Source organism: Amphiprion ocellaris, chromosome 9 (assembly GCF_022539595.1).
Source record: "Amphiprion ocellaris isolate individual 3 ecotype Okinawa chromosome 9, ASM2253959v1, whole genome shotgun sequence".
Lineage (NCBI taxonomy): Eukaryota > Metazoa > Chordata > Actinopteri > Pomacentridae > Amphiprion > Amphiprion ocellaris.
Window position 1 is genome coordinate 30,599,547 of NC_072774.1, and position 25,099 is coordinate 30,624,645.

General features: G+C 41.3%; 3 protein-coding genes across 8 annotated transcripts in view; 2 read left to right on the forward strand and 1 right to left on the reverse strand.

Moving 5' to 3' along the window:
• The window catches only part of usp45 (ubiquitin specific peptidase 45), a 35,998-nt gene extending 25,508 nt beyond the window's left edge, over nt 1-10,490 (forward strand). For 3 of the 4 annotated variants that reach the window (XM_035953248.2, XM_023281126.3, XM_023281127.3), the window contains 10 exons: nt 137-224; nt 2,474-2,555; nt 3,066-3,157; nt 3,679-3,735; nt 3,875-4,006; nt 4,838-5,501; nt 6,124-6,221; nt 6,396-6,482; nt 6,766-6,910; nt 8,411-10,490. In XM_035953248.2, the coding sequence (XP_035809141.2) occupies nt 137-224; nt 2,474-2,555; nt 3,066-3,157; nt 3,679-3,735; nt 3,875-4,006; nt 4,838-5,501; nt 6,124-6,221; nt 6,396-6,482; nt 6,766-6,910; nt 8,411-8,541 (1,576 nt within the window). In that variant the 3' untranslated portion in view covers nt 8,542-10,490. Of the gene's footprint in view, nt 1-136; nt 225-2,473; nt 2,556-3,065; nt 3,158-3,678; nt 3,736-3,874; nt 4,007-4,837; nt 5,502-6,123; nt 6,222-6,395; nt 6,483-6,765; nt 6,918-8,410 lie in introns of all 4 variants that reach the window. The other variant, XM_055013548.1, reaches the window with a different exon arrangement.
• Nucleotides 10,491-13,412: 2,922 nt separating this feature from the next.
• On the reverse strand, nt 13,413-15,159 carry LOC111575805 (uncharacterized). The gene is made up of 7 exons (XM_023281151.2): nt 15,115-15,159; nt 14,944-15,015; nt 14,712-14,830; nt 14,539-14,599; nt 14,330-14,424; nt 13,618-14,234; nt 13,413-13,504 (listed from the first exon to the last, which is right to left on the reverse strand). The coding sequence occupies exons 1-7, from the start codon at nt 15,157-15,159 to the stop codon at nt 13,413-13,415; spliced, it is 1,101 nt and encodes a 366-aa protein (XP_023136919.2).
• A 1,926-nt stretch (nt 15,160-17,085) lies between these two features.
• On the forward strand, nt 17,086-24,833 carry pnisr (PNN-interacting serine/arginine-rich protein). 3 transcript variants are annotated; one of them, XM_023281129.3, is made up of 12 exons: nt 17,086-17,212; nt 17,726-17,834; nt 18,006-18,206; nt 18,628-18,863; nt 19,245-19,407; nt 20,376-20,566; nt 20,743-20,883; nt 21,005-21,104; nt 21,711-21,764; nt 22,187-22,381; nt 22,745-23,867; nt 24,485-24,833. In XM_023281129.3, the coding sequence occupies exons 2-12, from the start codon at nt 17,747-17,749 to the stop codon at nt 24,516-24,518; spliced, it is 2,526 nt and encodes an 841-aa protein (XP_023136897.1). In that variant the 5' UTR covers nt 17,086-17,212; nt 17,726-17,746; the 3' UTR covers nt 24,519-24,833. The 3 variants fall into 3 exon arrangements, with proteins under 3 accessions (XP_023136897.1, XP_023136898.1, XP_054869746.1); XM_023281130.3 differs by having other exon boundaries at nt 18,006-18,182; XM_055013771.1 differs by lacking the exons at nt 20,743-20,883; nt 21,005-21,104; nt 21,711-21,764; ... (1 more) ...; nt 22,745-23,867; nt 24,485-24,833 and having other exon boundaries at nt 18,628-18,799; nt 20,376-20,518.
• Nucleotides 24,834-25,099: the final 266 nt, after the last annotated feature.

The window sequence follows — 25,099 nt, forward strand, 5'->3', positions numbered from 1 at the left end:
TGTAAACTGAGTCTTTTCTTTAAGTTCAGGATTCATTCCAGCCTTTATGTTATTTAGTACTTTTTTCTTAACTGTCTTTTCATAAGTTTCTGTTCCTATATTTTTCTTCACTTTCATCTGTGTTTTTTTTTTCCAGAGCTCCACGCTTTAAGGGCTACCAACAGCAAGACAGTCAGGAGCTTCTGCACTACTTACTGGACTCTATACGAGTAGAGGAAACTAAAGTGAGGTTACATGCGTCATATGTACACACACACACACACACTTGTATCTGGCTATTGTGCTTTCTTTTTTCAATACATTGTTTAAAAGATGTTTTGTTATGTAGTTTCAAAGTTTGCTGAACTTTTACTTTTTAATGATGGAAAGGTCCTTGAAATCTGCACAAAGTACTCCTTGTACTGAGGGTGTATTTTAGATGTTTTCTGTAAATTCATTTTGAACATTTCTAGCAGCAATAATAGAATTATCAAACACACATATCTAAGGTGTTGTACTTTTTTGAAAACCATTCATCTCAGCACCTGGCCAAGTCGTTTTTGTCACTGGCATTTGTTGTCCGTCTTGTCAACCCTCTACTTGTACAATATATTCTTTGCTGTAATTTGGTGAAGATCTTAAAGTCCATCCTACATTACTGTTGTCATAATGTAAGATGCTCAGCTGTGTTTTGGTGAGTGGTTGTGTGCACAGAACCCAATGTCATCTTTTTGATTGGATAGCCAGTTTTTGTGTTTAACCTTATGGTGCCATGTTTTTGGCAAGGACACAGAACCCCCACCCCCTAACCCTTCACAGAGCAATTAGGAAACCCCACAGCAGCCCTTTGGAGGGCTGAGCTGGCCCCCATGGCCCCACCAGTGGCTGCATGAACCAAGGAGGAGAAGTTAGCGGGTGTGTTTAGTGGTCAGCCACAGGCTCAGGAGGGGCCACAGGCAAGGCTCCCCTGCTCCCATTCAAACTTGTGAACACAGACAGTTGTGCCACTTAGGGGACTTGCAAGTGGCACGACCGGCATCATTGTGTGATCTTGGGAAACACACAGCTGCTGAATGAGCTCCAGGGCCGTCCCATTGTGCTTGAGGGTCGCCCGTGGCCCCCCTCCTGCACACACACACACACACACACACACACACACACACACACACACACACACACACACACACACACACACACACACACACACACACACGCACTCACTCACTCATCAGCCCATCTCCCAATCCAATCAAGGAGGTAAAAAGGGAGGGGGTATGGCCTCCTCTATTCATTCACTCAGAAACTCATTTATACAGCTCATTCAGAGATACAGTGGCATTTTAGCTCTGCATTGTCAAATATTTTTTTCAAACATCCTAAGACATCATTCCAGTCACTAACTTTTCTAATAAGCCAAAATTACCGTAGAAGTGTCAATAATATATCTTTTTCTCAAACATAAGAAAAACATGGTGCAAACTTCAGTTAATAAACCAACAATGAGTAATCAATGCTTGGATTAATCAAATTTATGTGTGTGAAGTTACACGTAGAAGCAGAGCCATTAAAATACATGCTGTCTTGTGTGCGTATTGGAAAGAGACTGGTATTTTTGCATAGTCACAGCCTTTTAGAGGCCCTAAATGTTTGTGTTGATTGGCAATTAGTATCAGAGATCTGAATATGCTAATTTGGCCCCAATCAATTATCACCAATTAGCTGAGACGGTAGGTATTACTCTCAGGGGGCATGGACTGTCCTTCTTAGCCTCGTCTTTATTTTAGTTTCCACCCCTGCACCCACTGTACCAGCAGCCCTCTTCACGCCCCCGACTCCCCCCGACTCCCCCCTCCCTGTGGGCCATCCTGTGTGGGACAGTGCTTGCTGTTACTTTGGAGGAGAGGCAGAGGGTGCATGGGGGTTACTGGTAATTAATTAGTAGGAGAGCCGCAGCCTGGTTTGACTGTGCTGCCTGAGTGGGGTGCAGACTGACCGGGCTGGAATTAACAGGGCTTTTTGACCTAAATAGCCAGTCCAGTGCGTGGGTCCCGGGACAATGGGGGCTGACTGGTCTCGACTCAGACATAGACCATGGCCAATTATCTATTGATTGGTGCTTTACTGTGGCTGTGCCTCTTCACAGCTCTCTCACCAACACACTCACTGACCATGTCACCTCCAATAAGAGGACCCTGCGAAAAATGTACACACACACACACACACACAAACATGCACAGTTAATTAAGAGATTTACATGTTAACGTTTTTAGACAAGCACAATAATTATTTTACACTAATGATGCTTATAATGGGTATACCTGTCAAACTCAGCTGTAGGCTAGATTGTGATATATCCCTAATGGATGTAATAAAGAGAATTCAAGAGAAATAATAAAAAATATATTTATATGAATTGCAGTTGTATAGTTTCTATAGTTAGCATGCATTTCTGAAGATCACTTTAAATTTGAGTTGTATTATTTTGTGTTTGTAGAGGGTGAAAGCAGGCATTCTGAAGGCTTTCAACAATCCCACAGAGAAGACGGCAGATGAGGAGACCAAACGCCAAGTCAAAGGTTTGTATGAGCGCTGCACCAGACAGATGGCAAAGATCAATAGTCCCATCTTGTGGCAGTTAGTGGAAATACAACTCGGCTACGAAACAGTGTGGTCTTTGTCAGATTAACCTTCTGGTTGCACTTTAAATTTTCAGTCTATGTCATCAAGAAGATCATTTATGAACCTGCTGATCATTTGACTTGTTCATTTTGATTAATCTACCTCCTAGTTTTATTGGCTTATATTTTTCCTGTGACACATAAAATTCTTCCATCTTTAGAATACTTGCCATTGCAGTTGTAAAAACAGCCCTACATCTGCACTTTTATTCAGGTATAATTTGTAGTATTTATTGGAAACATAATAATAAGTAGTGTAATCTAGAATTATTTAGTTAAGCACATTGTCAACTGAATTAGAGTGTTTACCAATCACAGAATCTTAAGTAAAACTTGTGGCATATAATTAGTAACGAAATATAATTCACTGTGCAAATAATTGAAAATGTTTTCTCTTTTTCCCCACAGCGTACGGAAAGGAAGGCGTGAAGATGAACTTTGTTGACCGCATCTTCGTAGGCGAGCTTACCAACACAATAATGTGTGAGGAGTGTGAGCATGTAAGTGTCCGTGAGTGAATCAAACCAAAGGATCCGAATACTCGGTGTGAACCACGCAGATATAGCTCAATATGTTTTCCACAGTGGAACATTATTGAATCAGTTGGCGAACTTTCTTCAAGCAGCCAATTCAGACAAAAGTTTCTTTTTAATAGTTACATAACTACGTCCCACACCATTTCCAGCAGCAAAGAAAACAGAAAACAAGTTGATGGAAAATCTAACTGAAAACACTTGAAAGACCAGCTGAAACAGCTATTGTTTACAGCAGGCATTTCCAATAAAACGTGAAAGCTTAGGGTGGTTAAGAAAACAAATCCCGCTATGCAAACTAAAGAATATCCTTGAATGAAGAGAGCACCAGGTGTGGAGCTGGAGAGGAAAAAGCAGAGAAACAGCCTTTTCCCACATCTCTTCTTAGATATGCTGAAAATATGCAGCTCAATTGAAAATGATTTTGTCAATAAAGGAACAGAATGATTATGTATGTTATGGCACTGACTTGCTTGATTTTCTTTCAGATCTCCACAGTAAAGGAGGCCTTCATAGACATCTCTTTACCCATCATAGAGGAGAGGGTGAGCTGCTACAGAATGCTGTTATTGCAGTTTAATTACAAAAAGAATAATGATGTATAAAGTAGCTTTCGGCAGATAAAGCCACCAGTGATTTGCTAAAGTTTTGTACACTTAAGATACTTGTTTTTGGCATGTTCAGATATCAAAACCTTCCAACCCCGGTCGGCTGGGTAAGAGCAGCCGCGAGCAGGACACTCATGCAGCTCACAATGACCAGGTTCTTTCTGCAGCACACTCCGTCAACAGAAATACCAGGAAGCTGAGTGGACAGGTAAGCATGCATATGTAGACTATTAGAGTTTTATAGTCACTGTCCTTCTTGTTTAATAAGAATGTAATTCTGACTCTACTGTTAATATTATAATTATTATTATTCAGTAATTATCTTTTTTGTTTGCGCTTTTTGTTGAACACAGTTTTGTGTTATGATAGTTCTTTGCTCTTCAAGTTTAGTTTCACGGTCATTTCCTCAACTACTTTTGTCAGCGTTTGTATTAAAATAGATTTCTCATAGACCATGGTACTGCTTAGGGCAGAAAATTAAGCTTAAAAGATGCAACAAACAAAATCATAAAACTCTTTAGGAGAAAGTCTTGTGAGAAACATTGAACACTTCAAATAGCGGTTTACTCATTTGTGAATTAAGCTGCAAAAGGTGCTAATGTTAACATGACTTTAGATATTGTAGCTCATAAATTCTATTTACTGCAGTGGATTGTAAAGCACACAGGGTTTGTGATGTATGCATTCATTGCTGTCACTCTAGTGTATGCAGGTCTGTTTGTGTGGTCTGTGGGGAGTGTTGAGTTGACCTCGGTGCTCATGGGAGAAGACTGTGGGTATTGGAATGTTGGACAGTTTAAACTATTTCTTCCAATGCTTCTTCAGAGAATGTAACACAGAAGACTCGGAATCTTTTGCCCAACTGTACTAGCAGTGTGCATGCCCATATTCACATAAAAGCCATGTAAAATATTGTTACAAGCATGACTGCAGTTGGCCTCAGCAACTTGTATGAAAAAATGAGTCAGGGTCGATGTGTAAAGTTAGCAGAGTCTGCAGCTCTAAAAGCAGATAACATGCATGTTTTGCTTTTCCACAGAAACAGCAGAGCAGGAGATCTTCCAGTTCTGTGGAGGAGAAAGGAGCAGGCTGTGGTGCAGAACGACCGGAGGACGAAGGGGTCGCTGGTGGATCAGCTCGTGGCGTCTCGGTCTGTAAAATGGCGGCTGCTGGCAGCCTATCAGATGGCAGTGAAAGAGACTCGGGTGCTCAGGACAGCAGTAACGACGCTGACAGTGAGGCCTCTGAGAGCGAGTGGACCCCACGGGCCTCCTCCAGCCACAGCCACGGACACGTGTCCACCCCATCACCCACTTCCACCCTCACTCCGTCCCCAACACCTGTCTCCGCCTCCTCCCCCTCATCATCATCCTCTGCAAGGCAAGGTGGCGCTGTGGAGCAGCTGGTTACTGCAGTTTCAAAAGTCAACCTGGGCTTCAGCTCTGGGGACTGCTCCACTTCCACACACTGTTCTCCCGAGGAGCAGGGAGAAGCACAAACCCGAGATAATCTGCACCATCAGCACCACCAGGGAGCGTTCCAGGTGCTGTCCCACAGTTATACCCCCAGCTCCAAGGAGTGCTCCATCCAGTCCTGCCTCCACCAGTTCACCTCTGTGGAACTGCTGATGGGCAACAACAAGCTGCTTTGTGAGAGCTGCACTGAACGTAGGCAGAAGCAAGTACGCAAGAGCAGCGCAGCAGGTAAGACAAAACATCTGGAGCCACAGTGCTAAAAGCCGACCTGGAAATGATTACTATGATGTAGGAAACCATTACAGAGACACTGGCCACAAAATCCACTTTAAACATCCGACATTCTCTGTAAACTCAATAGTTAATTCTACAAAGTTGGTAGTTTTGTCCTTCATGAAACGTGTTGGCTGTAGGCAGTCTGAATTCATCCCACTTACAATAGATTATAACAAACAGCATTTTTTTTTACTGGAAAAAAGTATCAAAACATTCATACATGCGGCTACAGTACAGTCTTTTTATCTCCTGAATGAATGTGTGTTCACAATGCTCCAAACACTCTTATTGCTGCCAGTATGGTTACATACGCAGCTACCATCTCAGTCCTTGACTGATGCCTGACCCGGTTTGGTTTTATCAGCTGCAGTATGTGTTTACGCACATCAGAGCAAATCCTTGCTAGTGTCTGAGTGAAGGCCTACATTAGGGACAACTATGTTTTTGCAGTTGTCATTTTCTCCAAGCGCCCTGGGGTCCCTACGATCCTGTGATGAATAGTTGCTGTTTCTGTATTTCTATAAATTACTTGAGCTTTTTTGACTTGTCTTTGTGTTGTGCGTGACTTGCGCAGATAAGAAACTGGAGAAGATTTACACCAGTGCTAGGAAACAGATGCTGATATCCTCGCTGCCTCCTGTCATCACATTGCATCTTAAACGCTTCCACCAGGTAGGCAGCCACATTCTCCTTGTCATCAGCCTCCATTTTATATCACAAATGCTCAGTGGTTACTGTGAATATATATCTGTGTATCCCAATCAGAGACACTGACAGGTTGTTGCAAGCCTAAATGTTGATTTTACTGTACTTTTTAATTTTCTTTTGTGTTTGTTGCACTTGAAGGCCGGGATGAACCTACGAAAGGTGAACCGCCATGTTGACTTTCCTCTCGTACTGGATCTGGCTCCATTCTGTTCTGCTTCCTGCAAGGTATCATTCCAACATAGGGCACAAGTCTGCTTTAAGTGGAGACGTATTTAATTTACTTTACATTTAACTTCATTTTTCTATGTCAAATTTCTGATGGAACCTCCTACTGAGAAACCTTTTCTACATTTACTGATAAGTTACTATCGCCATATTACTTCAATAGTTTGTCTTGCATGTTCTTGGTTGGTGCTAGTCTTGAACACTTACATTGACGTATCTTTCTTTTTTTTTCTTTACTTCTGTTTCCCTTTTTGCTAATCTATTTTTTCTCCCTTTTTGCTAGAACTTGGCAGCTGGTGAGCGTGTCCTCTACAGCCTTTATGGGATTGTCGAGCACAGCGGCTCAATGCGCGGGGGCCACTACACCGCATATGTAAAAGTGCGCGCTCCCCACAGGAAAACGGAACAGCACCACAAGAACCTGCCAGGTCAGGGGTGAGCTTGCTTGAGCTCTATTAAGACCTTCTATCTATTTTTTTTATTGTCTCTGTGTTTCTGTGTGTTCATGAAAGCAAGTCAGTATTTGGGCAACAAAGGCCTGACTCCCTGTAACCTTGAATATATCGTCTACAAAAGAGAGGATGAATAGAGGTCTTTGTGTTCAATAGAGCCATGTTTTCTCTTTTCTTTTTTCTTTCTTTTCAAAGAGAGTGTCTAGAGTTATAGCACTGAAGGTAGTTAAAAAAAAAAACTCAAGGAAGCGGTTGTCCTTGCTGCGAACAAGCTAATATAAGACTTGACATATTATAGTTGGAGCCTTTGGTTAGTTATGACACAAGGGTCCAACATGTGGAAATGGCTGCTGACAGACAGGCTTAATGTGATGTCTGTTCTTGCTGCTTTACCCCAAAACATGCAGGTAACCAAGTGCAATATTCTCAGTTTAATTAAGTTTGCGACATATAAAAATAGTTATTAATATTCCAAGGAACGTGGCAGAGTTATGTGATGATTGGCATACGTTTGTCTGTTTGTCTGTTAGCAGCATTACTCAAAAATAGACATAGGATTTGGATGAAATGCGGATTTGTTAAAGATTTCTGTATCATTGCCAGATAGCAGCACGGCGTCACTGTAACTATGACAACAAGTGAACACAACATCAGCTGCCTGCTGATGATCACGATTGTGATCCTGCTACAAATCCAGGACTTATCCGTCAGAAATGATGCAACGACTGAGCAGCCTTGGCAGAGTACTGCGCTCTCTCAATGCTTTACTTGTTTTTATTTGTGATGCTGCAAATGTTTTGTAGTATGCTATAAAACCATAAAATCAGGAAAATTGTGTATATAAATCAATATTCTACTGATTTCAAATACAGTACCAAGCCTTCAGTCTCGCCAGAAGTGTGTGCACATATGTTTTGAAACTTGATTGTCTCTCACAACAAATGTATGAACCATTAAACCAGAAAAGTGACATTTGGGTAAAGGAGGTATCTAAATGGAGCTGAGGGACCATAAACAAACACACTATTTTCTGTTTGCCACCTTGACAGGCAGTATGGGAAGTGAAATTAAATGTGTGAATTTAATGAAGTTCAAATAAATTCCAGTCAGAAAATGTTTATTTGTTGCTAAATTTAATATGTTTTAATAAAGTTAAAATTTAAAGTTTTATGCATGTAGCAACTAATACAGTTTTTGACACTGGCTTCACTACTTAACTATAGTGGTTGCAGTTTGATAGACAAATTTTTATTTCCTTGTGACACTCAGATAAAGTTGCATGAAGTGTTTGTGAAAGCTTCCTCATTGGATAGCAGTGTTTTTGCACTGCTCTTATGGAAACATGCTATGAGAGCCCTCTCACATGTATGACCACTGTAGACTTGACAGATTTAGGACAGATTTTGCTTTTTAATGATGTTCACACTCCTCGTTGAGCTTTTGTGCCTCATAATATCAATGCTGTGTGTTGTTCAGGTGCAAGGGATGCCAGCAGCAGCTCCCAGGGCCAGTGGGTGTACGTCAGTGATACCACCGTTCAGACGGTACCGGAGTCAAGGGTACTCAACTCTCAGGCATACCTGCTCTTCTACGAGGAAATGCTGTAACGTCACCTGTGACAGTATGCTTCCTGAGATGTCTGTTTTGCTTTGTTTGTTCTTGTAAAGCCTCTCCAGCTCCTCTTACTGTAGCTGTGACAATTCAGAGGCAAGAAAAGGGAAAGACTTCACTAAAAACTCATTTGTCTTACTTATATTGGCACTTCTAAATATCGTAGACATATAAACCATAAACAGATTTTAAAGTTACTTTGTGGTTTGTAGCCCAGATTTTCATTAATGGTTCCTATTTTAAGAATCCTGTTCTTTAAAACGAGGTCAGGAGAAAAGAGTGTTATTGAACCTGAGCTCTTCAAAATGTATCGTCTGATCTCGGTCGTTGTCACGTGCCGGGATAGAAAATGCATGATGGAATTTGCTTCGATAACTAACTGGAAACAAGCAGGACTATTGCATGTTAAACTGCACTCAGCGCTGACTAGTTGATGTCAGTTGTGTATGTGAGTGTGTGCGTACAGGTGTATGAAAGAATGAGTGAGTGAGAGACAGGTGAATGTAGTTTAAAGGTGCTATGTGTGCCATTTTCACATCAGTAAATTATTGTTACATTAAACCACAGTTAGCAGTGTAGTTGCATAATTTCATATTTACACTCATGAAGAACCCTGGTTCCTCACAAAATGTTTTACACTGAGAGGCAATGACTCGGATTTAATTGTTTCTGACATGAGCAGATAATAGATGGTAAAAATGCAAAGAGGTAAATGAATTCAGATTTATTTGTTCTCTGCACTAAAGAAATTGACACTCAGCATGATGATAGTAAGCAATATCATTTGGAGCTTATAGTGATTTTGTTTGTATATTTGCTAAACCCAAGCATTGATAATAGCAGTTCGTTCTGTCTTGGCCCTACTTATTTAGGAAAATAGTGTAATAATACTTACCACAGCTGACAGTGGTTTACATCTATATGCTGACTGAAACTGCTGCACATAGCACCTCTAAGGAGTAGCACAACAGTTGTTTTACAGCCTACTGTGAATGGATTGTTTTCATACCATCAGAATGTATAAATGTAAGACTATCAATGAATTGCATTTGCCAAAGACGAGTTTTGCAACTGCGATTTCAAGCAGAGTTTACGTCATTCAGAGTTTCTTTTACGTGTATTCTCTCAAGGTCATTGATATAGTTCTCATGTTTCACTGCACAAACAGACATACTCGATGTTTATCAAATCAACAAAGCACCTTGTCTGCCTTCATTGTAGTACGGCTCTACTGTAACTGTAGACGCACACACAAACCCATTAAGCTGCTCGACAAAGAGTCAGCACCACATCGGACTTACTTTTTATCCCCTAATGCCATCCGTTAGGTTGAGCAAAAAATAAAAAAGATTTTCAGGATCAACTTTAAAGCTGTAAGCCTGATGGGAAAAACATCTTTGCTGTAATGTGCATGGGTTAATGTTCTAATGAATGTATTGTCTATTCCTGAAATGTCAAACGGTCTGTCCGTGTTTTTCTATGAAAATGTTTTAGATGAAACTATTTTCATTTTTTCCTGCTTGTTGGACTTTTGCCAAAATGGAAGAAAGAGAAGAGTTCAACTTATGCATCAGAGCCGAGAGGTTTATTCTTTTCTCTCAACACAAGGACAAAATCAGTGCCTCTGCTACAGGATTTACAAACTTGTGCATGGTGAGAAGAAAACATATGCAGAGTCAAATGTAAAGAGGGATATGTGCGGGTTTTATTTATGTACAGTACAACTTACTGTAAGCAAAAACAATATTGAGTGTATGTAATTGTACATAGTAGACACTATACAGACTCATGGTGCTTCAGGCGTGCAGGGTTTTTCCTCAAGACAGATTATTATTCCCAGAAATTGACATTTAACTTCATTTATGGACTATTAAACATTTGGAATGAGTATAAAAACGTACTGTATCAAAATAAATCTAATTTATGAGCTGTGCATTCAACAGGACCTGTCTCTCTTTGTTTTTTTTAAGCCTCACATAGAATAAAAATCACAATGGATTTTGTGTTTTCTGCTGTGGAACTGATGTCATGCTGTTTTTACTCTAAGCGAGATGTTGTCGACCATCTCTCTGGGCTGTCGCTGTGGATCCCATGGTGCCATATTCAGCGCATCTTCGCCTGTTATCGGCCCTGACGGGTGCAAAGCAGCACTGCTTCAGAACATGTCGTGAGCTGGTGAAGAGGAGGTGGGTGTGGAATGAGGAAAAGGGCAACGTCATCGCCTTGCACGTCCTCTTGTTGCCACACGCTGTGACATCCCAGTCATGCAGCTGGAACGTTAAAACAGGTTGTCAAGCCGCCACCAACAGAAAGAGCAAAGCTTTTCTGAAATGTATTTGTCTATTTTTAAAGTGGGAAGGGGGAGGGGGCAGGCTTTTAGCTGGAGGACATGCTGCTGAAGCATTTCATGTGATTTAATCTCACTTAATGAAAGGCACCCTCCCCTTGTGTGAGGTACTTGTAAGAAACTAACAAGGTGCTGCTGCATTGCTCATCTACCAGCAGTGGAGGTTAAATTTTACTGCTCTCACCATGCAAGCTGCTGTCACTGTCAGCCTCACCTTACTCCACACATACATGCATTAATGGACAACACGCTGTACACATTTCCTCTGACAAACGTCTACACACTTAGACTGCACATGCCTGAGGCTTTGCTCGTCACACTACCTATCGTTGCCACAGACCCACATAGCACTGAACAACACCTGCACATAACATTTTATTAAAGCAAGTTATGTGTAATAATTATATTCCCTGCATCTTTTACAAAACATAATTGCTAAGATGTATAGAGTCACTGATCTGATTGTGAAATTATATGTTTATTTTTTGGCCTTTATTATATAGGACAGTGGAGAGAGACAGGAAATATGGGTAGAAGAGTGAAGGAATAACATGCAGTAAATCACCATGGGCTGGATTTAAACCCATAACCACTGCATCACGGACTATTGCCTCTGTTTATGAGTCGCCTGTTCAGCCCGCTAAGCTATCTGGGTGCCCGATGAAATTATATTTAAGTGAAAACCAGCAGTTTCTAACACTTGACCATGGCTGACTGCAGTTATTCATGACCCAAAAATGTACTTCTGTCGTGAATTTTGCTGTTTGAATTCACCCAAGATGACATCAACTTGTTTGTGTTTGGTAAATGGTTGGCTCACTAAACAGGCAAACTGAGGAAATGCAGTTGTGTGTCTTGAATGCCCCAAGTTCATTTTGAGAGAATTACTTTGAGGCAATTAGATCGTTTGGAAGTTCAAGACTAATACAAACTGAAATGTTAGGGGTTCATTCAGGAGTACTGCTTGGATTTAGCGCTCCTAAAACATAGTTGGACAGCTTTTAAAAGGATCAAAATCAATGCAGCTTCACCTTTTTCCCCCTGACATTCTGCCTTCACAATCTGGCACCTACATTAATCACAAGGCAACTGAACCTCCGACTGTTTGGTGTGAGATGCATGTGTGTTAAACTACAAGCAGCTAATGTGGCCTTGACTTGCTGCTCTCCAGCAGAAATGAGATGTGAACTACAAAGGTGTGATTAATTCACTTCTTTCTATCTCCACACCTTAAGATTTTTTTTTTGTTCTCACATTTGTAGTCTTCAGCCACAGCTGAGACTGAGTCACATTACTGGAGGACATTTATCAGCCTTCAGACATTTCCCTGCTTGAATTGTTCAGACAGCAGTTCTCTGCAGAACTTGGGTTAAAATCCCAAAGTCAGATAATATCATGTTTTGTCAGACTAACTTTGACAGATGTTGAGTTTACTGTCCAAGAAAACCATGGAAAATGGCAAACATTTGTGTTTAAGAGACTGAACCAGATATTTCTGATGATTTTTTTCCTGACAACATATTTGTTGGTATCTGGTCACCATGGGATGTCTGTTCTATTCACGAACATCTCTTGTTGACAGATTAACTCCACTAACAACAAGCTCTCTCTTACCCTGATGGAGCCTTAGATACCACAGATTCCTTCAATAAACTCAGTGAATATTGTGATGCTGTATATCTCAATACAGACCAGTTTTAAGTGTCAAAGAAGTCACAGATGTTGCCCAAGAAAACTAAGGGGGGAAAATGACATTGGACCAAGTGATTTTTTTTTTGTTGCCATATTTCTCATTAAAAAATACTTGTAACCATGTTAGTTTCCTGTTAATCAGCCAACTGAGTAATCAGCATATTTACTTTCTCAGATATTTATTGCTAAACACTTATTAAGTTTAGGAAATGCAGTGATTACTGGAGGTCACCAGTTTGCCAACAATGGATTTTTGCCTTGGGGCCAGATTTTAACATTAGCTACTTTCTGCTACTGAGGTTTTACATTGCGTAGATCATAAATACACATATTTTTAACAGCCATTGATCAAACTGAACTGGTTGACTCAGGAAAGACTTAAATAGTGGCCCAAGTTCTTCTTTGAATCTGGCCCTGCTCAAATGTTTGGCTTCATAAATTTTTACCATCACCTGTTGGCATCACAGTCTGGGATTTGGCTCCTGCTGCACTTCAACTCAGATGTGATGTCTGTTCTGTTCACTCCCATCTCAAACTAAATGTGCTGAAAAGTCCTCAGTGAGGCTGAGGAATTGCTTGCATCAGTTGTGTCACCGGCTACATACAGGGCAGTTCTTCCACTGTTTTCTGTGTGTGAGTATTGAAATGATTTGTTGGTTAGTTTAGTAATTTCTGTTCCTGGTGGGCTTTTCTTCTCCAAAAGAAGAGAAATGCACCTCCAGACAATACATAGGTTCAGCAGTTTATCTATTTTCTACACAGTATATAACTATATACATATATGTTGACAAAAGACAGAATTTCAGCAAAATGCTGAAATATTCTGTTTTAGTCATCTTCTGGCATGACAAAGCAGAAGACATTTTTCAGCAGCCAATGCAAGAAAGAGCTGAATCCTTTCCTCTCTGTCTTTGGAGCCTCTGAAAAAGCAACACAGGGCAGTCAGTCACTGAACTCCACTCAGCAGAAGAACCAGTTACCCACAATGGACCTAATGGCTCAGGCATGAGTGAATGTGAACAATAATTCCTACCTGTCGTGGTGTTGAAGGATTTGTCCTCCTGGACTGGCTGCTCTGTGATGATCAGCTCATCCTGCACTGCAGTGATGACAGGAGACTCATCAGCAGGAATCACAGGAGGTGGAGGAATGGAAACCTCAGCAGAGTCTGCTTCTGGACTTCCACTGTCCATGGTAATGAACTCTATTGTGTGAATTTGAATCTGGACCAGCCCACAGATCTCTTCTTTTGCAACATTGGTAATGGTGTTCAGCACATTGGATGCAAAACAATTGAGTCTCTCCTCCAGGACGTCTTCAGGGTAACTCCGTCGGACCTTTTCCTGGATAGACTGGACTATGTGGTCTCTGATGGAACGGGAGAGGGTGACCTGACAGCGGATGGTGGACAGAGCAGCAGAGACCCGGTCCTCAACAGCTTTTGTGACTCCAACAGCCAATTTACTGAGCTCCTGGGAGGACATGTTGAAGGAAGTGTTTTGAGGAGGCAAGTAGAAGCCCTGCAGGACCTTTGGAACCACCTCCAATACCACTTCATGCAGGCCGAGCAGTTTGGAGTTGGGAGCCTCCTGCTGCTTCTCTGTCAGGTTTCTGGCATATTTCTTAGCCTGGCTCAGGATCTTGCAGTGCCTGTAGGTTTCATTGATTTAGAATTAGTTTTAAACCACAGACACATCACAACCACTGTGATTGAACTGATAATAACTGGATCAAATATAACTCACCTCATCTGAGGAGGCATGGCCTCTGGTGAGTTGAGCAGCCTTTGGGCTTCAAGCTCAACATCCCTCATCTTCATTCTGGTGTTCACCTCAAACACCTGAAATAGGGAGTGATATATGATGGGCTGAATGGACATGTTTACAGGAGACAATTCAGTGTTGTTTGACAAAGTCCAAACTGGTGTTGGCTGTTTCCAGGATTGTGGTCTTACCAGTCTGAGTAGGGGCCTGATATCAGCCTCATCAAAGTGCTCCACATCGTCCTCCCAGAGCCTTCAAACAGACATAAAACACAGCTTCATCTTCACTGCTCCTCTCCTCCTCATTACACAGAGGTAAAGTCAGGTGTAGTGCTGACCTGGGAGTGAGTGTGTGAGTAACTTACATAAATCTCAGTGTGTGTTTGTTCTTCTCCACCAGCAGCTCGGTCATGTCTTCAGCAGTCACCTGAGAGGGGAGCTGCTGTTTCTGCTGGAGCCTCAAAAGTTCAACCATCAGTCCAATCTGACCAACAAATAAAAGATTTCATGTCTTTCTGTTTCTGTGAAAGACGCTGTTTATGAGATTTTACCTGCTACTTTCTTCTAGTGTGAACATGAAACTATATGTGGCCTTACCTGAGACTGACAAGAGGCCGTGTGCCAGCAGGTCTGCACGGTCTGCTCATACATTGGTGTGTCAAACAACATCTGTGAAGGAAACATCGAGTTCTTAGTGTGTTTGAAAAAATTGAACTACAGTTGAAAATATTTAGAGATGAACTCTATTAACAAAAATCTCTCACATACCTTGATGGGGCTGTAGATGCCACAGGTTCCTTCAGCAAACTCCATGAATATTTCAATGCTGTATATCTCAATACAGAACAGGTTTAAGTGTCAATGCGACAAGTAAAGTTTCACAACGATTTGAAGCTCAGTGTTAAAGTGGAGAGTCCTCAAACAGAGTTGATCTTCAGAGTGTGTTTAGGTTGAAGAGTGAGTGAAGTCTGCAGAGAGATTCTCAGTGTTGAGTCTCTGCTGTCACCATTGTAGAACTCTTGAGTGGCATTGTTTGTATTTGAATCAAAGGTCACCTGATTGGTCAGTGATAAATGAGGCACTTCATGAAAAGTGGAAATATTTACAGATGTAACTATGTAAATATGTGTCTTGATGCTTGAATTTAAAATGCACATCCTACTTTTATATAGAAAAACATGAAATAAAAAGACAGAAATACAGTCCAGGACCATGGCCCTACAAAATGACAAATCTAGATAATCTGACACAAACTATCGTTAACAAGAACTACAGAATGACTTCTTCATACAGAAACCAACACTAGGGTAACAGAGTGTCCCATATACGCCTTTGTGGATTCCAAAATTAGTTTTTCAGCATTTCATTCTTACTTTTACATTAACTTTCATGTTTTAAATGATATATGATCAGAATAAACATTTAGAGGTCAAATTACATTGCGGCTAAGTGGTTGGATTGCACTTCGACCTACCTAAATGACTGTAACAAACTATTAGTGCTGATATAATTAATTCCAGCATGTTCTCCTGTACTGTGGTTGACCTTGGTCAATAGTGGTGATAAATCTCTATTTAAAAAAATGAAAATAAAAAATATTGTGATTCTCGTATTTCCTAGTTCAGCTAAGTAAGAAGTCTGCAGGCTAACAGACCACCTTGCTGAAGTTCACCCCACATTCTTCTGCCATCCTGTGCATTATTTCTATACTGCTGCATTATACAGCATGATGTAGTTTGATTTGGCACATATTACCAACATGCACCATGGAAGCTGAACATCAGTTGAAATAATTTTCTATTTTCAAATTAAATGTTGACACAGAGATCCTGTTCATCCTGCACATCACAGTTACAGACGGTGTATGGAGTCCTGAAGGAGCCTATCATGCCAGAACTTTGATTTAACATTGCATACTGACACCAAATTGATTATTATTACATCTTGTTTAAAGCCAACTTGAATTAGATAGGAAAGCAGATTCGCCATTGCTGCTTATTACACTGTTTTTGTCTGTGTTAAAAGGCCCAAACTTGACAAAAAGGGCTAATGTTTGTTGAATCAAACATTAATTATCAGATGAACATGTGACTTTTATTGAATTTTTCGTTTTTAGATTTTAATTACAGCACCTGACTGACTCTATACATTTTTTAAACAGTTCAGCACTATTGTTTTTATCATCCTTAACCTCATCAGCATCTGAATCCCTCAAGGAGCTGATGCTGCCTTCACTTGCTTCTCGTTTGCTTCTACTAACTAAGAGCCATAGCAAAAAGTCAGTCACCCGCTAGTGGTTATGTGTGTTCAAGTAAATTGGTCAGCCAAACAAAAACATAAACAAATCAACAAGAACAGGCAAAATGAAACTTAGTGTACTGACCACGAGTCGTTATGCGAGAGGTAGACGATTTATTTATTTACTGAGTGAGTAATGCGCTTCCTATATTTAGATTAAAGTTAATGTCTATAGTTACTTCACTCTAATCCTAAATTGATTCAGTGTTGTTGAGGATTAAATTAGATTTGTGTTTATTGACGTTCTTCTGCTTCAGGTGAAATTCCTCAGTCTGTTAGATACTCACACCAAACAAAACATTTAGTAACTTTATTGGAAAATAAAAATACAACAACATTTTGGAAGAAGCAAAAACAAATGTCCCAGTACGACACATGGATGGAGTCTGTTTTAGCTCTGCTCGCCACGGCAGCGTCACAAAATTAGAATCATACATAATGCCTGAATTGTCGCATTTCCGACGACCTTGAAGGCAGCAGAGCCTCGGCTAACACTTCCTCCCAGCAGCTCGTTTTGCAGCCATTTTGATTTGGAGCCGCATCGCCGGAGAGAGGCTGTCTGGAAAAGGTGGGAATTATGTTACTGAAAGCACAGCGTCGGTGTGAATCCTTTTCAGACATCCCCATTGGCACGTAATTTAAATGTAAAAGCACATTTGTTCGGCTGTTAGATAAGGGTGCTACTATCTGCTAGCTTTCAGACCTAGCTTAGCTCACGTTAGCTCGGTTTAGCTTCCTTAGCTCTTAAACTCTTGACTCGAGGAAGCTTTAGAGGTTGGAATTTCGCCAGCCCTGAATGTATTTTGGTATCTTACGTCAGTAATGGCACAAGAACCCATACTACATAACATGTGCGTCCTCCATTAAAAGGTAAGAATGGTCTCAGGGTTGCTCGAGCTAACGTACAGCTAGCCGGTGCCCTTAAGGTACCGTTAGCACTTTTATTAAAGCTGAAGCTCGCTAGTTTCTGGCCGTTAGTCGAGTGCAATTTATAGCGCATAGACTGCAGCACGTCACGTCAGCTGAAGACACGCTGAGAGTGCAAATTAAAAATGAAATGTGGGTGGTTTGCATGTTTTAGGTGTGAATCCAGAGAGGAGTGATGTGGGACCAGGGAGGACAGCCCTGGCCGCAGTGGCCTTTGAGCCAGCAGCAGTGGATGCAGTCTTTCCAGCACCAGCAAGATCCAGGTCAGTGAGTGATGCATCAAGGCATTATTCCTCAAAAGAAATATGCATCTCTTAGTATTTCTTGCACATCTACCTGCTGCTGAAACAGGATTGATAGCTACTATGAATACACCCTTGTCATCTGATGTATGCTGTATTTTAAATGTGTGGATGTATTCTGACTTTGTGCAGGTCAAGTGGACTGGGCTGCCCTGGCACAGGCATGGATAGCCCAAAAGGAGTCGACGGGAGCAGAGCAGCACAATATCCAGCCCAATGGCCAGGACATCCCAGGCATTGAATCTGTCGGACAGAGCAACCATGGTGCCTTCCAGGGTGACCCAGCATTTGGCAGAATGTGGCAGCCAGGTACACAACCGAACCTTTCACAGGGTGAGCTGATAGCCAAGTGTTTAAGGCTTATGCCATATAGGTGCTAATGCTGTCATTAATGAGCCTCGATTGGCAGGACCTTCACAGCTTGTCATTCCCTTGTTGTATTTGCCCACAGATCATGTCTCTCCAGTTTTTACTATCATAGGGAAAAATCACAAAAATGCAATCTTAAAATCACCTTGAGTTGTAGATGGTTTTGTTACTTTTTTGACTTAGAGTATTGATTATTTTTTTCACATTTTTGGCACAGGTGCTGCGTTTTTACTGCTGTTTATAAAACCTTGTTATCTATTGAAAGAATAGAATTTGTCATTTTGACCTGTTGCATTCCAATTTAACCCAAACCCCCTTCAGGCAGATGTTGAGCATTAAAAATATTGAAATTTCTTTTGTCTACTAACTATTTTGTGATTAACAGAATGGGGAATGCATGGCCAGCCCCCTCCCCCTCCACCCCCTGAACAGGCCTGGATCCCTCCAGGGTCAGGACCAATGGATGTGGTGAACCCCAGTGAGGACAGCAACAGCCAGGACAGCGTGGAGTTCAACTCTGAAGCCCACCATGGGGTTTACCCCCAGAACAGCCATGGGTATGGGGCACAGCCCGACAGCTACGCCATGGCCCCCATGGCCATGAACCAGTTTGATTATCAGGTATGCAGATGCTACAGTAGAAACTGTTGAAGCGTTTCAGTTTTAGTGTGACAAGAAGGAGCAATCCGTAGAAAGTGTGCCGGGTCCAAGCATCTAGGTGTATCAGTCATTGCTTTCTCGATGCTGTGCAGAGGAAGTTGTTGGCTTGTTGAGGATCCAGCATGGTTTGGTATTGTTTTAGTTGCTGATTTTTATTTACTTACATTTCCCTGGTTAAACCAGACAGACTCTCTGGCCCAATCAGGAGTGATGGATGAATGTCAGCTAACATGCTTTGGGGATAGACATCAGCAACCCCACACTCGGTTGATTGCCAGAATCAGAGGAAATTTTGATACTTTGAACTACCTCTAACTTTCAGTTTGTGCCATCTCTCCACAGCATGGAGCGGCTTCATCCTTTGCCCCCACACCTGCAGGCTTCCACTCTCCATACTGGCAGGGTCCTCCTCAGAACAGACGAGATACCAGACCACCTGGGTTCAGAGACAGGCCCAGATCCCCAATCCAGCTACCAGTCAAACCAGAGGCCCCAGCTCCACTTGGTGAGTCAGAATATCTGCAGGTCTTCAAAGTCTAAAAAGGCATTGAATTCAGCCTCCTGAATTCAGCGCCTATAGAATGTATTAAACAGTTTGATTTCTGCAAGTCTTAAATATTTTCTCTTTCTTACTATTTGCTTTCTTTTTTCTGTTTGCCCATTCATCAATCATGAACTGTAGTGTGACAAAAGTCTTTATATTTTGTAGCTAAACCCAGCAAGTCTTCAGCATATTTGCTTGAAAAACACCTGAAGCAAGAAATAGATAATCAAAATCGTCAATCAAAATTCTCAACAGAAATAATAATTTTTTGCTGTTAATCATACTCCAGGTCATATTAATTGGAAGCATTGTATGATTGTATAATTAGGAATGATTGTTATATGCAGAAGGAAATGTATGTACTAAATAACTGTGGTGTGGTTTTCCTTTGCTGGAATTAGACCAGCAAGATGACAATGGAGAAATTGTAAGTGGTGTTAATAGTGTTGCTGGGAGAAAAAAAAGTAATAATTAAATTCAATGACCTTTATTTATTTAGTTTTTTTTTTTTTTTTTTTCAAAAAAACACCTGTCATCCTTTCTGTTCCTTTATCCTTCTGTCATTCCATGGATCATGTTTCCATGAGACCGGCATTACATTATATTCTGTGTGATACTTAAAAAGCCTGAAGAAGTCTTAAATATAATGAAGTGGAGCTTGCAAAAACTTAACTAAGCCAGCAAATTAAGACAAAGACTGCTTGAGTTCCATGGATATATGCTGTTCTGTTTGTGTGCTGAATCTTAAAGAGGGGCAGTTTTTTGAGATACTTTGTTTCTGTGTTTTGTGCAGAAAGCTGTAGTCAGGATAAAGAATATGTGTATTTACAAGCCATCTTAAGCAAGTGAAGGTTCAGAAGGGGTGGATACAGCTTAATAAAGACTTGAGTGTGTGGACAATTCATTTTGATCTTTAATCTCACCTTTAGATGCTGTAAAAAGGCGCACGCTGCCTGCATGGATCCGAGAAGGTCTTGAAAAGATGGACCGGGAGAAGCAGAAGAAGCTGGAGCGAGAGCGAATGGAGAAGGAGAGAGCAGAAATGGCAAAAGACGATGGCAAAGAGCACGAGCCAGATGAGGAAGGTGATGGGCCACGTGTGCCCCGCAAGAGCAAATTTGTAAGCAACTTCTTTCTGTCCTTGACTGCAAAGTGGTTCCTTTGAAAAACAGGTTACAATCTGCGTGCTGTGTGAACTCTTTTCTCAGGCCTATAAATCCGGTCTGGTGCAGTGATTGCCTTTACAAATGCACACTGTATTCTTTGAAACTCAGTCTCTGCCTTTATTTTCTTCAGGACAGTGATGATGAGGGGAATGATGATAATGATGAAGATGAAAAGATTTCCATTAAGAAGGAGTTTTCTGTCAGGAGCCCTTCACCTCCTGTAGAAGACAGTGAACCAGAGATGACTGAAGAGGAAAAGGAGTTCCAGCTGGTCAGTTTGACTGTTCATATCATGTCAAGTGCAGACAGACTACTGGAGATAATGCAACTGTTTCTCTGTAGGATTCATTGAAAATTTTGGGATGTTTGTGTTTATTTTCCGTTTTTTGTAGATGATCATCACAAAAACTCTTCTGACAGAGATCCTTCTCGAGGTTACTAACGAAGAGATCCTGCACGTAGCCAGAGAGACTCACCGGAAAGCCACTCGAGGTCTGCTCTTGTCTTTTCCAGTTAATGCATCATCTATGCTTGTCTTCAAGACATTATAGTTAAATCTGGAGAAAATCCATAATTTGTATAATAATCTCCTTAAATTAGTGCTATGCCCTGTAAGCTAGGGTGATGAGCTGGAAACATGGGAGTGTGTCTCGTGTATTTTCAACCATTCTCTGCTAATGCATCAGAAGGAAAGAGCAGAGACAGGTTTTTCACAAACAATATTTGGAGACCTGTTCATCATGGTACTGAAGGTCCTGCTGTATGGCTGAATTAAGTCTCTGCACTGAGTGTGGCCAGCACTCACCTATAGATACAAGTGACTTCCTCCATTGAAGTGACTGTGCATTAGTACAGATTGGTTCTTTTCCTCTTGTCCGACTGTTTGACTTGGATTGTGTGACAGAAGTATGTTTGTTAACCCTCTCTCTTTTCTCCATTTTTTTTCATTTTTTGTGTTATTTTTTTTTCTCTTGTTACCAATGGCAGCTCTTGTGAATAGTGCTTTATCTGTGACCCCCTTCTCTAGCGACTCTTCCCTTTGACAAAATGGCAGTATGTGTTTTAACATGTTGTTCCTGTTGTTGATGTGAATCAAAGCTCCTGCAAAACAGCTGGCACAGTCAAGTGCACTGGCTTCTCTGACTGGTCTCAGTGAGTATCCCTTTTTCTGTCACTGGGGGGGGAGGGGAGGGAAATACATATAATTTCTAATACATGGTGGAGTGTTAGTAGCAACGTGGGAAAAGCTGTTGGCACAAGACATGACATCCAAATACGTTACCCAGTTTTTAAGAGTAATTAAGGCAGAAGTGGCCTTTGATTTTGCACTTTGATATTAGAAGCATGCTCTCAAATACAAAGTATTTACACGAGTGTTTCAAGTGTGTAAGGGCTATATGTATAGTCTTTGTTTTTAAGAGGTTTATTAGTATGAAATACAAGTTACACAGAATTAACCGCCTTTCATGGGGACCTTGGGTTGGGATTAAGTGGTTTCTTAAGTGGAACCTGATTGTGAGACTGCATCTTTGTGCTTTCCCACACTCAACAACCTGGGGGCTCTGTTGTGGCAGGCGGGCTGGGTGACTATGGTTCAGATGAGAGTGAGGATGAGGATGGCCGCAGCATTCGAGGATCTGAATCCTCCGACACAGATGAGGAAGAGTTACGGCACCGCATCCGGGAGAAACAGGATGCCTTTCGCCGCAAAGAGCGGGAGATGCAGCAGCTGCAAGAAAAACAAGCACAAGAGGCTCTGCTTGCACGTGGTAAGACTTGAAGTTTTTGTCAGTGATTTATTTATTTTTTTTTAGTAAAAACAAACAGCAATACTGTGAAATGGCAAAAATATTTTCCATATTTTCATTTTGTTGCTCAATGTAATTTGGCTGTTTTTGTTTTTCCAAATATAAATCATAGCTCCAACAACCTAGAAAGGTGCTGAACCGAGTTACTGTGTTGTAAATGTAGACACTTACAGATTGGTGCAAATGCTTGCAACATTACGTTGACTTGAAGCTCCATACTAGAACATATTCAAGGTTAGAGATGGTATTTATATAAAGCTTAAGCAGTGTGTTCCTGATGTTTCTTGTTTTTTCTTTAACCTGAATCTTTGTCTGTTTGTACAGAAGAGATGGCGAAGGAGAGATTGAGCAGAGAAAGGGGGGAATATGAAGAGAGTCAGTTGGAAAATCCACACAAACAGGAAGTAAAAGAGAGGGAGGCAGAGCCCTTAGCAGACAGGCGTAGGTCTCGTAGTGAGAGGGAAGGTAGTGAGGGCAAGCACTCAGGCCGAGGGAAGGAGCGATCAGGGAGAGGTGGAAGCGATTCTCCAGCCAACGGTCACAGCAGCAGCTCCCGCTCCACCTCAAGCCACAGCAGCAGTCATTCTTCTTCCTCATCTTCATCTTCCTCAGCATCTTCTCGCAGTTCCTCTCGATCCTCTTCCCCACGAAGGAAGAGGAGGCGTAGTCGCTCTTCATCCCACAAAGCCCGTCGGCGCAGCCGAAGCCACAGCTCCCACAGACATCGTAGTGATCGTAGTGAGAAGGGCAGAGACAGGAGGAGGAGCAGCGCAGAGCGATCAGGTCGCCACAAGAAAGACCGCAGTGATTCCAGGGAGCACAGGAGTCGCCGGAGTAGATCCAGATCCAGAGAGAGAGACCGAGACAGAGGCAGAGCTAGAGCCAGAGACAGCCGCAGTCGTAGCAGAGAGCGAGAGAGGGAGAAAGAAAGGGAAAAAGAGAGGAAAAGGAGTCGAGAGCGCAGAGACAGCAGTCACAACCGTAGCAGTAAACACAAACAAAAGGCCTCTAGCAAAGACAGAGAAAGGAGGAGGGAAAGGAGTCGTAGTCATGAGAAAGACAAGAAAAAGAAGGATAAGGATAGGGAAAAAGAGACAGATAAGAAGAAAGAAAAGCCAAAGCCCCGAGAAAAAGAAAGGGAAAAGGAAAAAGGAAGCTCTGTAGTTGCAGAGGAGAATGGCAAATCAAAGAAAAGGAAAGAGAGTGATTCCTGCACAGACTCCCAGAGTGACAAGCACTCTCGACACGACAGTAAAGCCAGTAAGAAGGGCTCTGCCAAAGCTAGCAAGAGACACTCAGACTCTGACTCAAGTAGATCCCCTACCCCTGAAGTTAGCAAGGAAAAGAAATCTAAGAAATCCAAACGTAGTCGCTCAAGGTCGATGGAAAAATCTCACAAGTCTGGTAAGAAGGCAAGCCGCAAACACAAGTCTAAGTCGCGATCAAGGTAGTATTCGTTTTTTTCCTCTCTTTTTACCTACTGTATGTTCTTATTGTATGTCTTATTGTGATTTTCTCTGGAGTCCTATTAATTGACCTATTTTCAGTAACTAAACAAAGAATGTTTACTGAATGTTATTCAAATGTATTGTCAAAGGGAGCCACATGTTCTTAACTGTGAAATCAAGTCTGATGCAATAAAGAGTTCTAATCCTTCATGACACTTTGATCTGTCAAATGCAAATTTGCAATGAATGAATTTCTAACAAAATTCATGAAAGCTTCATAATCCTCCTTTTACCTTAGTAGAGCATAGGCCTCTGTTTTGTTGCACATAGTTAAAATATGAAACTGCTTCCTGGCCAAAGTAGAGAGAGAAAATGTCTCTTTAATGCCAAAGATAATCAAACAAATACATTTGTGGCTTTGCACTATGCTTTGTAGGGTGGACTGCTTCTCTAGAATCTGCAGAATGCTAGTTTTTATGGAAGTTACATACATTATTTCATACTGTGAACGTGTGTTTGGTGGGAGGGGGACACTTGTGCATGTTTGTATTGTGTAGTCTGCACTGTAAAGTGTGATTAGTGCAGGATTAATGTTGTGTCCATGCCTCTCTTTCAGGTCAGCATCCCCCTCCCGTCGTAGCAGACGCTGAGGAGCACAGTTAACATCCTGATCTGTGCACTTTACCATTTAAATTCCATGAGTTGAACAGGCTTGTCTCATTATAGAGGCAGTTGTGTAGGTGAAACCTCCCTCATTCATTTCTTTTATTGTGTATATGTTGTTATTTTTAAAGTGTGACTGAAGAACAAGACATTTTGAATGGTAGGAGTTTTCATTGGTATCATTACGCAGAGTTTAATAAGACACTAAAAACTCAAGTTGTATCATTTTAAAGAAAGCAGGATTAACATTTTTTTTTCCAAACGCTATTGTAAAAATGTCCAATAAAACTGTTTGTTCCTTGTCTTGCCTCACTGTTTCTTTGTGTGCTGATAACCAGTGAGATCATTCTTTTGTAATACTAAAGCAGCATACATCATTTTAAAGTACAATTGTAACTCCACATTGAATCGCATACAGTCATAGAAAAAATATTAGACCACCCTTGTTAAGCTGAAGCATGTCAAATAGGACATAAAGTATTATGTAATCAGCTGCATTTTTTGTCATGCTCATTGTATTCTTCAGGTAATATACCTTTAGTGGTACCAGACATTGAAATGAACAAGA